Here is a 16,205-nt window from a genome sequence, read left to right as displayed (position 1 = left end):
AGTATATGTTTCAGTTTATTCCAGTCATTTTATTTCTTTTAAAAAGTAATATAGTTTGTTGTCACACAAAAACAACATATTTCTGATTCATATTATTCCTATTTGTATATCTTAATGTTCATCTGAATTGGCTGTTTTATTATATACTTTAATAGGTAATTGATTTATAAAGAAGCTATTGGTTTTATTTGCCTATTTTGTAATTGGCCACTGTACTGAATTACCTGATTTTGCTTTTTAAAATTCTATTTTATAAATCATCTTAAAGTCAATTGATTTGGTTTCTTTTGGTATGCAGTTCTATGAATTTTAGCACATGTATAAATTCATGTAACCACTACCACAACCAATTACAGAACCATTTCATAATGCCCCAGAAGTCCCTCATGCTCTTTTTAAAAATTTATATTTATCTTTATTGTTGTGAGTATTATAGATGTCCCCTCTATTCTCCCACCACCTTCCTCCACCCAGCCCCTGCCCACCCCAGGCCTCCATCATACCATCGTCCATATCCATGGGCCACGCACACACACATATAAGTTCTTTGTTTAATCTATTCCCCCTTCCCCACCTTTTCTCTGAGATTTGTCAGTCTGTGCCTTGCTTCCATGCCTCTGGACCTATTTTGTTGGTAAGTTTACTTTGTTCATTAGATTCCACATATAAGTGAGATCATGTGATACTTGTCTTTCTCTGACTGGTTTATTTCACTTAGTATAATATTCTTCAGGTTTCTCCATGCTGTCTCAAAGGGTAAGAGATCCTTCTTTTTTACTGCTGCATAGTATTCCACGGTGTAAATGTACCACAGCTTTTTTATCCACTAATCTACTGATGGGCACTTGGGCTATTTCCAGATCTTAGCTATCCTATATAATAAAGAGCTAATATGCAAATGGTCATCATGCCTTTGCACCTTCGCACCCTCGCATGGGGGCTGGGGCCCTGAGGCTGCTGCTCCCCGCCTCAGAGCCAGGTCTGGAGGACCTGAGGCCAGGCTGGGGGACCAGAGCCATGCTCCCTGCCCTGGTGCCAGAGCCAGGGGACCTGAGGCTACACCAGGGGACCTGAAGCTGCACCCCCGACCCAGTGCCAGGCTGGGGGACCTAAGGCTGTGCCCCCCCACCCATTGGGGCTTGACAGGGCACCTGAGGCTGTGCCCCCTGCCTGGCGCCAGGCCGGGGGACCTGAGGCTGTGCCCCCCACCCTGTGGGGCTTGATGGGGGTGGGGCTGGTCAGGTCTGGGTCTCGTGCTATCTCAAGGCACGTGCAGATAGGCAGGGACTTGACTCTGGGTCCCGCAGCACACCCCAGACTCTGACAGGAGGGAGATTTTCATATACATTTTACTAATTTTCTTTCATCCCTGACACTTCTATTATAGAGAAAGGGCAAATAGCAATATTAAAATATTTCCTTTAATTAATTCCCCTTTAATGTGCATGAATTTCGTGCACCAGGCCACTAGTTGTAAATGCTGCTGCTATGAATATAAAGGTGTATATATTCTTTCTGATTGGTGTTTCAGGATTCTTAGGATATATTCCTAGAAGTGGCATCACTGGGTCAAACGGCAGTTCAATTTTTTATTTTTTTGAGGAAACTCCATAATGTTTCCACAGTGACTGCACCAGTCTGCGTTCCCATCACCAGAGTACTGGGGTTCCCTTTTCTTTACATCCTCGTCAGCATTTGTTGCTTGTTGACTTATTGATTGTAGCTATTCTGACAGATGTGAGGTAATACCTCATGGTCACTTTAATTTGCATCTCTTGGATGGTTAGTAACTTTGAGTACTCTTTTATATGCCTCTTGGCCTTCTGTATATCTTCTCTAAAGCAGTATCAATTTAGGTCCTTTGCCCATTTTTTAATTGGATTGTTTGTCTGTCTAAATTATCTTTTATTTTTATTATTTTTCTGTTAATCTTATTGCCTTTTCCAGGATAACTCCAGTAATAATGATATAAACTTACCTTTTGTTTTAAACCAGGGCAAATACTTTACCAAACCTTTGTGTGTGTTGGTTGGCTTTTTTCTTTTTCTTTCTTTTTGGGGGTCTTTTTAGTCATTTCCTTTCTCTCTCTTTAACAGATGAAGCAATTTAAAGATCTTAAAGACATAGTCACTTGTTTTCTTATTTCAGAGTCATAAAGGAATGTAATCAGCTGGGAAGACTATGTTGGGCTGGTTTGCTAGTCCTGTGGGGAATGTGGAGTAGGTATGGTAGTTGTGAAGAGTTCAAATCATGAGCTATTTGGGAAGAAAGTTGGGTTTGGCGAGCAAGTCACAGATAAATGATTGGCCTTCAGGTAAACATGGCAAGATTCTTAGTTATGGTTTTAGGTTGAGAATTCACATCTAATATCTTCCTGGATTGTTTTTCATGGACATTTCAAAAAGTAATGTTAATAATTATAATAATCTCTGCTATTCCTTCTACCATATTTTATCCAGCAATTCCTCTGTGCCAGGAATTGTGCTGAATGCTTTACATTTATTTGTATAGTTTAATTCTTACATCATCCCTCTAGGGTACTTGCATAGTAACTGTTTCACTTCTCCCAGTTACTTTGCTCTTCCCCAGATTTCAGCCACCTGTGGCAGCAGCTATCATACCTTTTAGTCTGTACTAATTTTTAATGTCCTTACCATAAAAAGAGTAATTTTCCAACTTTGGGACATAGAATACTGGGGCAGAAAGGTAGCAATATTTCCATATTCAAAGGAACAATTTTTTGCTCCTTAAATACTTCTTAAATGGCTTTGCAAAGCTCTCCTTCTAGGCCAGTGCCAGTTGTGCTGTTTCTGTAATCACACTATCTCAACATGAATATGCATCTTCACTTTAAATAGCAAAGACACTCCTCACAGTTCTTGCAACTTTGGGGAAAGTTGCTAAACATTTTAATAACTCCCACTGCAAATAGATCGCAGTGTCTAATCCCTGATCTCCTAAATGTTGCTGTCTTCGAGTGGCTTTCATACCAAGACTAGAGAAAATATATATCCATATTCCACACTTCTGATGCTTACTAAGGAACATGGTGATTTCAGTAGGCTTGTGAATCTTGCAGGATGTGGTGTTTTTGATCCCTGATGAGTAGCTGGTAGGTTAACAGCTGGAAATAATATTAAGGATCTTGAGAAGCAATTGTAGTTTGTGTTCCTCAGTTAGCAAAAAATAATCATTTATAATTATATAAAGCAAAAATAATAGAGCAGTAGTAAAGAATATATATATTGTCTATAAGGATGAATGATTCCACTAAATAGGTACTGAAAGGAGATAAAAAACTGACAACTCTTTATTCACTGACAATGAATACATAATACATCCATTATGTATGTAAACTGGATATAGTAAGAGTTTCCATGCTCTCATTAATAACTACATTATTAAGTCAGGAAAGTAGGAGAAATATTTAAATATATAAGGCTGAGAATTTTCAGTGAATTTAATATATTAAGGTACTCATATAATTTTCATATGAAAATAAGTAATTTAACTTTAAAAAGATGAAGTTGGTTTGGAAGCATATATCTGTTTCTAATTTATGAATTGAAACTTAGAATATTTTTACTGCAATTATTACTACTAGTATTAATACAATAAGTCAAACTGATTATTTTGGAACAGTGTTCTTAAATTTGCATTGGGAAATCCGGAGAGTTCATGAATCTTACCCAGAAAATATTTTTACTGCTTTATGTAAACCAACTAATTTAATTCTTACAGACAAAGAAGCAAGTCTCTGAGAGGCTACTGAGGAATGATCAAGATCACAGAGCAAGTCAAGAATACTTTAACCCTTAGCCCTTTTGCCACAGTTCAGTTTTAAGATTTCTGGAATATTGTCCTCTGACAAATTAAAAAAATACTTATCAATATTGATAGAACAATTGGAATATGTTAAGTATATGAGGGTGAAACCATACATTTTTCCAAATGGGAAAAAGGGAGATCGCCTAGATGAAAAGTGCCATAGGACATATTTGCAGAACTTGAAATGTGCTCTAAATTGAAAAGTCAATTTTGAATGAGTCCTCTTTCAGTTGGCTCTGGTGTCACTTTGACATGCTGCCATCAATGTGGGTTTTTTGTTTGCTTTGTTTTGTTTTTAGCATCTTATATTCTGGTACTACAAGATACCCAACACTCATCTTATGCATTTCCTGGCCCAGTCCTAAAACCTTTTTTTTTCCTTAATCAATAAAAATAAATGTATTTGAGCAGCATGAGGAAAATTGAAAGAGGGATTTCTTCTTTTTTTAAATGTTTCTATGAGATTATGAAGTGACAAGGTTGAGAATAACTCTCATATGTTATGTATATACCATTTGGTCATCAGTAGTTTTATGGAATTAGAAATTAATTTATCATTTAAATATTAGTAGATAAAAATAGTACTTATCAATACTGACAAAACACTTTGAAAGTAGGCAAGTGAAATGAGAATGAAACTGGATTTTTCTGTAGCTGAGAAGATTGGGAATTCACTTAAATGAAAAATCATTTATCACCCTCGTAAACTAAGTGAGTCCTCTGAAATCATGTTAAACTGTTATTTAAATCCAGTGCTCAACAATAATGGATTCAATATAATTGTTTTTTTCTTTTGGTTTAACAGAAACTGTTGCGATTTCCACCTTTATTTAACTTTTTTATTTATCTGATTTATTAAGTAGAGCACACTAACTCAGTGTAATCTTCCTCTATAAATATTGATTATGTAACATTCAGAACAGGAAATTATAGTGTGGGTATGTGATGAATATAAACCAACATGTACTAATGCTAGTCAAAACCAAGAAGTTGTCCATTTGAATTGATCTCTCATAGCAATTGTTAAGTGATTCCAAAAAGAAAATATTGTTACTGAGATAGTTATTAGTTGGATTTTAGGCAATAATCAATACTCTAGTAAAGTATTAACTAATATTATAACTCCTTATTATGTACTTATAGAAGTGTCACATTTTCTAGCTCTATCATTCTGTTCCATTTTGTCATTTTAGAGCAAAGTCTGTGGATCAATGGAGGGCTTCAACCATTCCAGAGTGTCTGAATTTGTGTTACTTGGACTTACTGATTCTCCTGAGCTCCAGATTTTCTTCAATGTGATGTTTTTCGTTTTCTATTTAATGACCATGTTGGGTAACTGCCTGATTTTGTTCACGATCCTGTCCACCCCACACCTCCACTCCCCCATGTACTTCCTACTCAGCAATTTGTCTCTCATTGACATGTGCCTGTCCTCTTTTGCCACTCCAAAGATGATCATGGACTTCTTTGCTCAACGCAAGACCATCTCCTTTGAGGGTTGCATTTCTCAGATCTTCTTATTGCACCTTTTCACTGGGACTGAGATTGTGCTGCTGATCTCCATGTCTTTTGACAGGTACATTGCCATATGCAAACCTCTCCATTATTCAACTATTATAAGCCAAAGAGTATGTGTTGGGCTTGTGGTAACTTCTTGGATGGTGGGCTTCCTGCATACAATGAGCCAGCTAGCTTTTATTCTCTATTTACCCTTTTGTGGCCCCAATGTTATAGATAGTTTCTTCTGTGACCTTCCTTTGGTCATCCAGCTGTCTTGTATAGATATATATGTCCTTGGGGTTTTCATGATCTCAACCAGTGGTGTGATTGCTCTTATAAGTTTTCTGCTTTTGCTCACCTCATACATTATTGTTCTTGTTACTATCAAGGACCACTCTTCCATAGGATCATCTAAGGCGTTTTCTACCTGCACTGCACATTTCATTGTTGTGTTAATGTTCTTTGGGCCCTGCATCTTCATCTACGTGTGGCCTTTCACAAACTTCCTAGTGGACAAAGTTCTCTCTGTTTTCTATACCATCTTCACCCCTTTTTTGAATCCACTTATCTATACTCTGAGAAATCAGGAAGTGAAAACAGCTGTGATGAAGAAACTAAGTAATCAATATTTATATCTTGGGAAAAGGACCCCAAGATATCCAGTGCAGTGAACAGAGACCCCTGTCTAAGATTTCATATCCTGAGTTCTGTCCTTAGTGCAATAGAAAAATTAAACTCAGTAGCTGCCTTTTAAGTTATTTAGTTTAAATTCATGAAAATAAAAAGCCAAGGTTGAAAATATAAAATATCTTGCTTAAAAGTCAGTGCAGTGTTTACAATCCTTTTAAGATTATGAATCCATTTAAAAATCTGTCAAAAATCAATTTTTTTCCATAGAAAAATGTGCACATCAAATTTGTGAACATGAATTCAGGTTTTATAGATCAAACCCTATAAACATACTTAGATTAAGACTATTAGAGAAGGCTGAGATAACATACTCTTCACTAGTATTCTAACTCAGAACATATCACTCAGCTGCATAACCTCGTGGTACTCTGATGGTATCCACATGGAGAGATTTAACTTAGAGTTTTGGGAATAATAAGTTGTGGGTTTTTTTTCCATAGCAGTAGAATATTTTCATGAAAAAAAATTGACATCATAAACAGATTATTTTGAATATTGTTGAGCAATCTTGATTTAATGGGTCTAATTGTTTGAGTTCTGAGTCAACTTTGAACAAAAGAGAACAGTTTGTAGGACCTGAAATTTAACAATATGGTTTCTTAATAGGCATATAATTATCACACTTGATAATTGATATAGCAGATAATTAATCAAACTTTTAAAAGTTTAAGCCATTAAAACCTGGCTGAATATAATAGATATGATGAATTCATTTAATTCTAAGAAAACATTTGGAAAATTATTAACTGTTAAATCTGTGACATTTTTATCCCAAATAAAATATTCAAAAGTATTATTAGTCTTAGTATGAGTTTTGGGTCTTATTTTCAATATAACATAACTTGTGGAAGAAAATAATTTTTTAAAAAATTTGTTGATTTTTTACAGAGAGGAAGGGGTAGGGATAGAGAGCTAGAAACATTGATGAGAGAGAAATATTGATCAGCTGCCTCCTGCACACCCCCTACTGATTATGTGTCCGCAACCAAGGTACATGCCCTTGACCAGAATCGAACCTGGGACCCTTGATTCCGCAGGCCGATGCTCTATCCACTGAGCCAAACCAGTTAGGGCAAGGAAGGAAATAATTTAACAAATATAGAGTAGAATTCTCCTCAACTTGGTTTATTAATATGTTAAATACATTTTTATTGCAAGACAGTGTTTGGAACTCAGTTGACCAACCCATTTCCCTAACAGTTAAAGAACCCGAAGTCCTGAGGTTTTATAGAGCTAGCTCAAGGCTGAATCACTGTAAGGGGCAAAGATCAATGTTCCAAACACACATGGACCTCAGAATTAAATCTTGGATCTGCCATTTCCTAATTGTGCTATTCTAGAAGATTCTCTTTACCTCATTGTCCCCTTTTAATAGCTAATAGAAGGATACTAAAAGTGGATTAATTTTTTGATGTAACTATTTTATATAAAGTGGACAGAATGGATTCTAAAAATATCATTAGCTTTTCCCTTCCCATCCCCATGGACTTTGACACAAAATGCATCTGATTTTTAAGTAGTATGCCTTTGAAGAATAATTGCACTCAGGCCAATCCACAAGCACACAAAATTTGATATTTTAGTTGGAGCATGTCTTTAAGACTGTAGCTTGTTAAGACATATGGCAGAAAAATAAATAGAACACTCTTCAGTTTTCCATTGCTAGCATGGAGGTGTGGGACTATATTAAATTGCCTGAAACTTTGATATTTCTACGAATAACAACACTGAGAGGTTGTATCTTCTTAAATTGACTGAAGTATATGAAAAAAAATGCAGGAAACAGCCTGTCATCATGGATTCAGACACTTTGTAAGTACTTTGAGGAAAACACAAGCCTCTCTCTTGCAAAATCAGAAATGGCATTCATAGTTTCTTACATTTTTTCTTCAACCTTTAAGGTCTCTATGTGTTTTAGGTCAAATAACCTCCAAGCCAAATATTTAATATCTTTTGTTAAATAATCTGCAGAAGTTTATGCAGAAATGTAATGTTACATATAAAACCACATTTGAAATTTGAAATACTAGTTCATTTTTAATCAAATCATAAGCTATTCCTTCTTGCTTCAAAGTCAGTCAGATGGATGCAAAAAGGTAAGTTAGAAATGGACTTTTGCCACATTCCCATTATTCAGCAAAAATTATCATCCTTGTTTTAAATATACACCTCACTTCTAAAATTTCAATTTTTAGTTCAATAATTATTTCTTGAGCATGTTTTTTTGTTTAAGCCCTTGCTGGGTTCTGGGGTGTCATTAAAGTACAAGATTGTTCCTCTGTCTTTAAGGCACATTTTTAGCAATTAGATAGGATCAATCTGCTGTAGGTTGCATTCCATACTACACTTTCTCATTGTGCAAACTTGAGCAAGTATTTTTAATGTTTCCAAGACTCAGGTTCTTAATCTATGAACTGTGCACATAGTATTTAACCATTAGAGACTTTGTGAAAATTAAGCCAAAACACATGTAACAAAATAGCAGAACTTGGCACTCATTAAAGGCTTAATAAATATTAATAATATTGTAATTGTGTTAAATTTTATGTAAAAAATCATAGGGTTACTGAAATGGAAATAGATGTGCTTATTTGAATTTAAAGGGCATGGTTTTAAAACTACAGTAGGATGTGTCAATTTATTTACTATTAACTAATGTTGAAATATTGAATTTCTGCCAATTATTAATTTTTTGTGTGTTTCTATAGTTAATGTTGTCTTTCGTATGCTTATGTTTTTCAAAAGAAGTATTATGTTTTTGAGGTTTCTTATTCATTTTAAATTGAAATATATTTCAAGAGTGTGTGAAAGAAAAAAAATAATAAATACACAATGTTTAATAGGCCACTATTTTGTTTTGTTACAATAACATTTTAAAATAAAAGTACATAATTAAAAACTGATAAAATGTTATTCACATATTTTGTGTCTTTTGCCTATTCAAAATATGGTAATAAAATGCTTTAAATTCTTATTACTGAATTTATTAAAAGTATCAAATGGAAAATGAATAATGGCAATTATCTATTCATTTTATATACAGCACATTAGTAAATACATTTAACTGAAGGCAGAAATACTGTTTAGATATATGAAGATATAAAAGAACTATTATTTAAAGATATGGTGAAAGTATTATCCAGGACATTGTTAAAAATGGAATCATAAAATCATAGCATCAGACATTACATCTGGCTAAAATATTTCTGAAGTTCTAGGATTAACATCTAGTCCCTATCTGGGCACTTCTCAGTAGGAAAGCCCATTCCTATGTCCTCATTGCTCATTTTGATAAATATATTTCAATATAATTGGTTTATTTGAGCTCTTATGTATTTTATTTCATGGTTTTGAACTATTATTCTAATGAGAAAACTTTGGACTTCACTGAACTTCCAAAGGTGTCTGTGGTACATTTGTGTGTGTGTGTGTGTTTCTGTGTGTGCACATACTTGCGATCACACTACTAAGAACTCCTGGAGTGAGAATGGGGAGTAGCCCTATGAAAGACAGATTGCCTGACCTGAATTCAGCTGTGCACCACTTACTGGGTGTGTGGTTTGTAGCAGGTTAATTTATCAGCTTTGCAGGTCAATAGGCTGCAAGCTGCAACTGCCTGCATTCCCTGTATGTTTTCATTTCCCTCAACGGTTTATAAACAAACTAGATGCCCAGTGCGTGACATTCATGCACTGGGGGTTGGGGGTCCCTCAGCCCGGCTTGCGCCCTTTCGCAGTCTGGGAGCCCTCAGGGGATGTCCGACTGCCAGCTTAGGCCCGCACCCACTGGCACTGACTTGGAGGTGGGAGAGGCTGCCTCGGAGGCAGGAGAGGCTTCCCCCATCACCATTGCCACTGCACTCGCCAACCATGAGCCTGGCTTCTAGCTGAGCAGTGCTTCCCCCGTGAGAGCGCACTGACCATGAGGGGGGCAATTCCTGCATTGAGCATCTGCCCCCTGGTGGTCAGTGTGCATCATAGCGACCAGTTGTTCTGCCTTTCAGTTGATTTGCATATTATCCTTATATTAAACTAGAAGCCCAGTGCACAAAATTCATGCACGGGTTGGGGGTGTCTCTTAGTCCAGTCTGCAACCTCTCCAATCTGGGACTGCTGGCTCCTAACTGCTCACCTGCCTGCCTCCTGGTTGCCCCTAACCCCTTCTGTCTGCCAGCCTAATCGCCCCCTAACCACTCCCCTGCCGGCCTGATTGATGCCTAACTGCTCCCCTGCCAGCCCAATCGCCCCCAACTACTCTCCCCTGTAGGCCTGATCGCCCACAACTGCCCTTCTCTGCTGCGACCCGCCTCCTCTGCATGAGGTGGCAGAGAAACAAGAACCGGCCTCCTCTGCGCCGTGCAGAGCCATGGGACCCCCAGGCCTCACCACGCGGAGCATCCACCGGGCCCTGCCTTCGCTTTGCGCATGGCCATCTGGTGGCAGCCATCTTGTGATGACATTGTGCGTGAGGGTGTGAGGACCACCTAGGCTTTTATTAGTATAGACTGACTGATCCCACAGGGTTTGGGCCTAAACCGGCAGTCAGACATCCCTCTCACAATCCGGGACTTCTGGCTCCCAATTGCTCTCCTGCCTGCTTGCCAGATTGCCCCTAACTGTTCTTGCCTGCCAGCCTGATCACCCTGTAACCACACCCCTGCCAGCCTGATCGACGCCTAACTGCTCCTCTGCTGGCCGATTGCCCCCACCTGCCCTCCCTTGCAGGCCTGGTCACCCCCAACTGCCCTCCCCTGCAGGCCTGGTCCTCCCCAACTGCCCTCCCCTGCAGGCCTGATTGCCCCTAATTGCCCTCCCCTGTCGGCCTGGTCACCCCTAACTGCCCTCCCTTGCAGGCCCAGTTGCCCCTAACTGCCCTCCCCTGCAGGCCTGGTTGCCCCTAACTTCCCTCCCCTGCAGGCTTGGTCTCCCCCAACTGCCCTCCCCTGCAGGCCTGGTTGCCCACAACTGCCCTCCCCTGCCAACATCTTGTGGAGGCCATCTTGTGCGAGGCCTTGATGGTCAACTTGCATATTACCTCTTTATTATATAGGATAGGATAAAACTAATTAATAAAATTAGTGGGAGTTTTCACATAAAAAATAGAACTTGATTGCCCCAACCAATGTGACTCAGTGGTTGAGTGGAGACCCATGAATTAGGAGTTCATGGTTTAATTCCTGGTCAAGGGCACATCCAGATTGTGGGCTCAGTCCCCAATAGGGGGCATGCAGGAGGCAGCCAATCAATGATTCTCTCTCATCATTGATGTTTCTATCTTTCTCTTCTTTCCCTTCCTCTCTGAAACCAATAAAAATATTTTTAGAAATATAGTTTGATGGATTTTCTTAAAAGCCTAAAAACAAACATAAATCCTCCATCATTGAGCCACAATTCTAAGCTGTAGCTCTTTTTCAATAAGGTGAGTACCAAATATCTCATCTCCTGTTTTCCACAAGACCACTCCATTCATGTGTATTACCTCAAGTGTTTGTCACCCTTAATAAAGAACTTAAAATGTTTAATATACCTTTTCCATTGCCATACACCTATAACTTGTCCAGCTCTAATCCCCACTTTGAGATAATCCACTCTTGCCTCCAACCTTTGACGGCTAAATCTTAACAAGCAGCATTTATTGAACACCTGGGAATGTTGATATTCCTAAAAATTATTCCTGTATGAAGATTTAAGCCAAAGTGCAGTATAAAAATCTGTTACACTTCTTTTTTTCATTTATTTGTTTGTTTTTAATAAAAAATTTCTAATGTTGACATAATTACAGGTGTCTCCCCCCCCCCCATACCTTTGCCTACTGCCACCCAGTTCTCCCTCACCCCCACCCCTACCCTTCACCAAACTATTGTCTGTATCCATGGGATATGCATATATGTTCTTTAGCTAATCCCTTCACCTTCTTTATCCTGTCACTCCCACCCATTTCCCCTTGGGTGCTGGCCAGTCTGTTCCATGAATCCATGCTACCAGTTCCATTTTGTTTGTCAGTTTATTTTGTTCACTAGATTCCACATGTTAGATAATGTGATATTTGTCTTTCTCTGTCTGGCTTATTTTGCTTAGCATAATACCCTTCAGGTCCATCCATGCTGTCGAAAAAGGTAAGAGCTCCCTCTGACCAGAACAATCACAACTAATGTAATTGAAGCAATATTCACGTCTTTCTTTTACCAAATACTAAAAAAAGAAAAAAAAAGAAAAAGAAAACAAAAAAGAACTAATACCTATCCTCCTTAAACTATTCCCAAAATTTCAAGAGGAGGGAAGATTTCCAAGCTCTTTTTACAAGGTCAGTTATATCCTAAGACCAAAACCAGTTAAAGACATTACAAAGAAAGAAAATTATAGGTCAATATCCCCAATGAACATAGACAGTAAAATCCTCAAAAAATATTAGCAAATCAGATCCAGCAATACATTAAAAATATCATATAACATGACCAAGTGGGATTTATTCCAGGGATGCAAGGCTGGCACAATATTTGCAAATCAATAAATGTGATACATCACATAAACAAAATGAAAGGTAAATATCACATGATCATATCAGTAAATGCAGAAAAGCATTCTATAAAATCCAGCAAAGTGGGAATGAGAGATCATACTCTTAGCAAAGTGGGAATAGAGAAATCATACCTCAACATAGTAAAGGCTATATATGAAAAACTTACAGCCAACATCATATCCAATGGGCAAAAACTAAAAGTGTTTCCCTTAAGACCAGGAATAAGACAGGGATATCTGCTTTCATCACTCTATACAGCATAGTACTAGAAGTTCTAGCAATACTTCTTTTTTCTAATGTCTTTCTCCTTCTCTGTCCTGATTCTCTTTCCTTGACTGCACTTCAATAGAAATCTGCTTTTAATTGTTTGCATTTCATTATACATTGAAAAACTATATTTGTTCTTCCAAGTGTATCTTTAATTGCATTCAGATAAGATCAGTCTCTTATTGAAGTAGCTCAGCATTAGTCAGTAAAGATGAATTGTCATAAGTAGAATGTTCTGCCTTTGTCAAATAGAAGGCTCCTAATTCTCCTCTCTCAGTAAAGATAATCCAAGAAATGTTTTTTTTGCCCCTTTTTACATATCAGGAACTTCTCTGTCCTTTATAAACAGAATAATAAGATATTATACCCACGCTTAAAGAGATTATACCTAATAAGGTGAAAGCTAATAAAATGTATCATAGTTAACATGATGTAAGTTTGCAGTAATATAAAGACTTTGGAAAACACATGTCCAAATGTGCTTACAGAAGTCAAAGAAATCTTCTCAAAGTGCTGAGTCGGAGACTGGAAAGGCCAAGTTGGGGGGAAATATGCCAGAGGGCAAGAACAGTACAGACAAAAGCAGAGAATGATAAAAATACTAGTGAACTCAGGAGTTTCATGTCGTTTTCTCTTTCTAGAAAACAAGATGTAAAATTAGTGGTAGTGGAAAGAGAGATTGTGTTGAAAGTGGCAAGAGAGTTGGATGCTAGATATATATTGCAGAGGTAATGGTGAAGCACTGAGGGCAGGCTGTAAGCAACAGGCCAACTTTTACCCAGTTCCCATTTCGAGAACTTTTTACAGCCTTCTCAGAAAAAAAAATGATAAAATCCAGCACCCGTTTATGATGAAAACTCTTCTTTGATGGAAGTTTTTTCTTGTTTATTTTTTCTATGGCTGATAAAATATCCTAAACATGTGGCTGCACTTTATATTGGGGTTACAGAAGAAAAGTTATCCCAGTTCTTATCTCTTTCCAATCTCTCCTGTATAACCTTTCATTAGCTCAATTGACCAGCATACTGAAACTTAGAGAGCTGACTTGGTACTGTTAGCCCAGCAATTTCTGGGAATAGGAGCCCTTTTTGCCTTTTCTCTTCTTTTTCTATCATCTTGCACATTGAAGCTATTTCCCAGAATTCCTTCTACTTCCATACCCTGAAATGACCTTATTGGTTTATTGATGCTTGCTCCCCTGATGGTATGTGGATGAATTTTTATTGGGGGGATGACATGGAAGTTGCTGGAAGCCTTTACATTAAGGTGACTGAGAATACCTGGTGGTGGTGGTGGGGGGGGGCGGGTAGCAGCAGGAAGGATTACAGAAGAAACCTGGACATCCCTGGTGAAGTAAATACTGCTCAGCACTTGTCTCTCCAAGAGGGAAGTATTCTGATTTTGACATTGCTCATTACACTGTTGATGAAGATCATATATGTATTATTTTCAAATATGTGTTCCTAAAACATTATAATGTGACATGCTTCATTTCTTTAGATCCCAGAAAAAGAATGCCAATGTGATTGGGGAATATACAACAATGTATTACAATGTGTAGTAGAACACGAATATCAGGATTCTGCTTACCTCCTCAGCCCCCTTTTGCATTTGTCTCCCCTTGGAACACCAATTTTCCTTTTCTACCAATTTGCTGGGCTTGATTCTGTTGGGGCATTTGTACATGCTGTTTTATCTGCCTAAATTCTGACAGCAATACTCTAGAGTGTGTGGGAAGTGAAAGTGTAGAATTTTTGTAAGCAATGAAGTGACATTGTTATCAGCTCAAAATAGACTGTTTTAACAATAAGTTATTTTTTTCTTTTTGCAAGACTTATGGAGACTACAACCAAAGGGTCTACAGCAGATACAAGAAAAGATAAAGAGAAGAGAATCAAAGCATAACACTGCAAAGAATCCTCAATCAAAAAGAAAGACAGAAAGTGAGGAAGAGAAGAACACAATGACTACAGACAGTTTTAGTTAGGCTAATGGCTCTTGGAGGAAAAGACACAGTATCACGAAATTATGTTCAGCATCCTGAAATTGTTTGCTAAGTTTATCTTTAACAGTCAACTGTTGGGACTCAGTGTTAGGCTTCCTCTCTATGGCAATCTATCTATAATAATAAAAGTGTAATATGCAAATCGACAGAACTACTGAACAGAACGACCATCAGGATAACCTTCTGGACGACCATGCTATGACATCCACTGGCACCAGGCCAATGAAGGCAGGTGCGGTGTGATTGGTTGGGGGCCCCTGCAGTGGGAGGTCCATGCCACTGGCTGGAAAAGCAATCGATCAATTTGGGGGGGCTCCACGATCGCCCAAAAGAAGGAGGCCAAGCTATCGACTGGCAGGCTGCAACGGGTGGGCAGGGCCTCCCTCAATGGGGTGATCGGAATCCCTCTCCTGAGTGCACAAATTTCATGGAATGGGTCTCTAGTCCTATCTAATAAAAGAGAAACATGCAAATTGACCATAACCCCGACACCCTTCCCATTGGCTAATCAGCAGGATATGCAAATTAACTGCCAACCAAGATGGCGGCTGGCAGCCAGGCAGCTGAAGTGAACAGGAGGTTTGCTTGCTCCAGTAATGGAGGAAGCCAAGGTTCCCTGCCTGCCGCTGCCGGCCTCTGAGCTGCAGTCTAAGAAACAATGTTGCAATTATAGAACCCAAACAAACCAGATTCCTGCTTTCAGCAGCTGAGGTTGAGTGACACTGGGGCCCTCACCCAGACTGGCCAGGTACCCCAGTAGGAAGCCCTGCCCTGAAGCAACAAGATGGTGGCTAATTTGTATACTGAAGGCGGGCGACAGCGGGCAAGGCTGTCTTGGGTCCGGGACCGGTTCTGTGACCCTGCCAGGCGGGGGGCAGTGCTTGAGGCTGTCTGCAGGCCCGGGACCTGGATCCATGACCCTTCCTGGCGGGGCAGCAGCTTGCACAGGGGCGGATCGGCTGGGGTTGGGTAGGGCAGGATGCCTGGCTTCCGCCCAGCTCCAGTCACTCTGGGCAGGTGAGCAGCACAGAGAGCCTCTGGACAGGGGAGGCAGGCCGGTGGAGAGTGGCCTGCACTCCCCACATGGTGGTGGTGACAGCTGTGAGCACGCCAAATGGAGCCTGCAGGCTGAGCTGAAGTAGCGTCTGCAGGCCATCAGCGCCCAAGAGTGGCTGCGCAAGATCTGCCTCCCGGCCCAGAAGGTGCAGGATTGCAGGGACAGCCATCGTGGCAGGCCAGACTGACATCCTCCTGGCCGCACCATGGGGGTTTGCAGATCTGCAAAGCCAGAGGTCTCTGGTGTGCACATCCCCCCCCTGGTGTGAGAACATCCCCCAGCACACTGTCACCCTCCCATGCCTGCAACAGTTGCAAACCAAGGCGTGCACGAGTTCCC

The 16,205-nt window shown here is 39.3% G+C and overlaps 1 protein-coding gene across 1 annotated transcript; it reads left to right on the top strand.

Annotated features, from left to right (window-relative positions):
• Positions 1–5,039: 5,039 nt before the first annotated feature.
• Positions 5,040–5,999, top strand: LOC102751475 (olfactory receptor 4K2). The gene has a single exon (XM_006756768.1). The coding sequence runs from the start codon at positions 5,040–5,042 to the stop codon at positions 5,997–5,999; it is 960 nt and encodes a 319-aa protein (XP_006756831.1).
• Positions 6,000–16,205: the final 10,206 nt, after the last annotated feature.

The sequence above is a fragment of the Myotis davidii genome, unplaced genomic scaffold, assembly GCF_000327345.1.
Source record: "Myotis davidii unplaced genomic scaffold, ASM32734v1 scaffold594, whole genome shotgun sequence".
In the NCBI taxonomy this organism is placed as follows: domain Eukaryota; kingdom Metazoa; phylum Chordata; class Mammalia; order Chiroptera; family Vespertilionidae; genus Myotis; species Myotis davidii.
The sequence above is the reverse complement of the archived record's forward strand: the minus strand, read 5'-3'. Positions and strand labels throughout refer to the sequence as shown.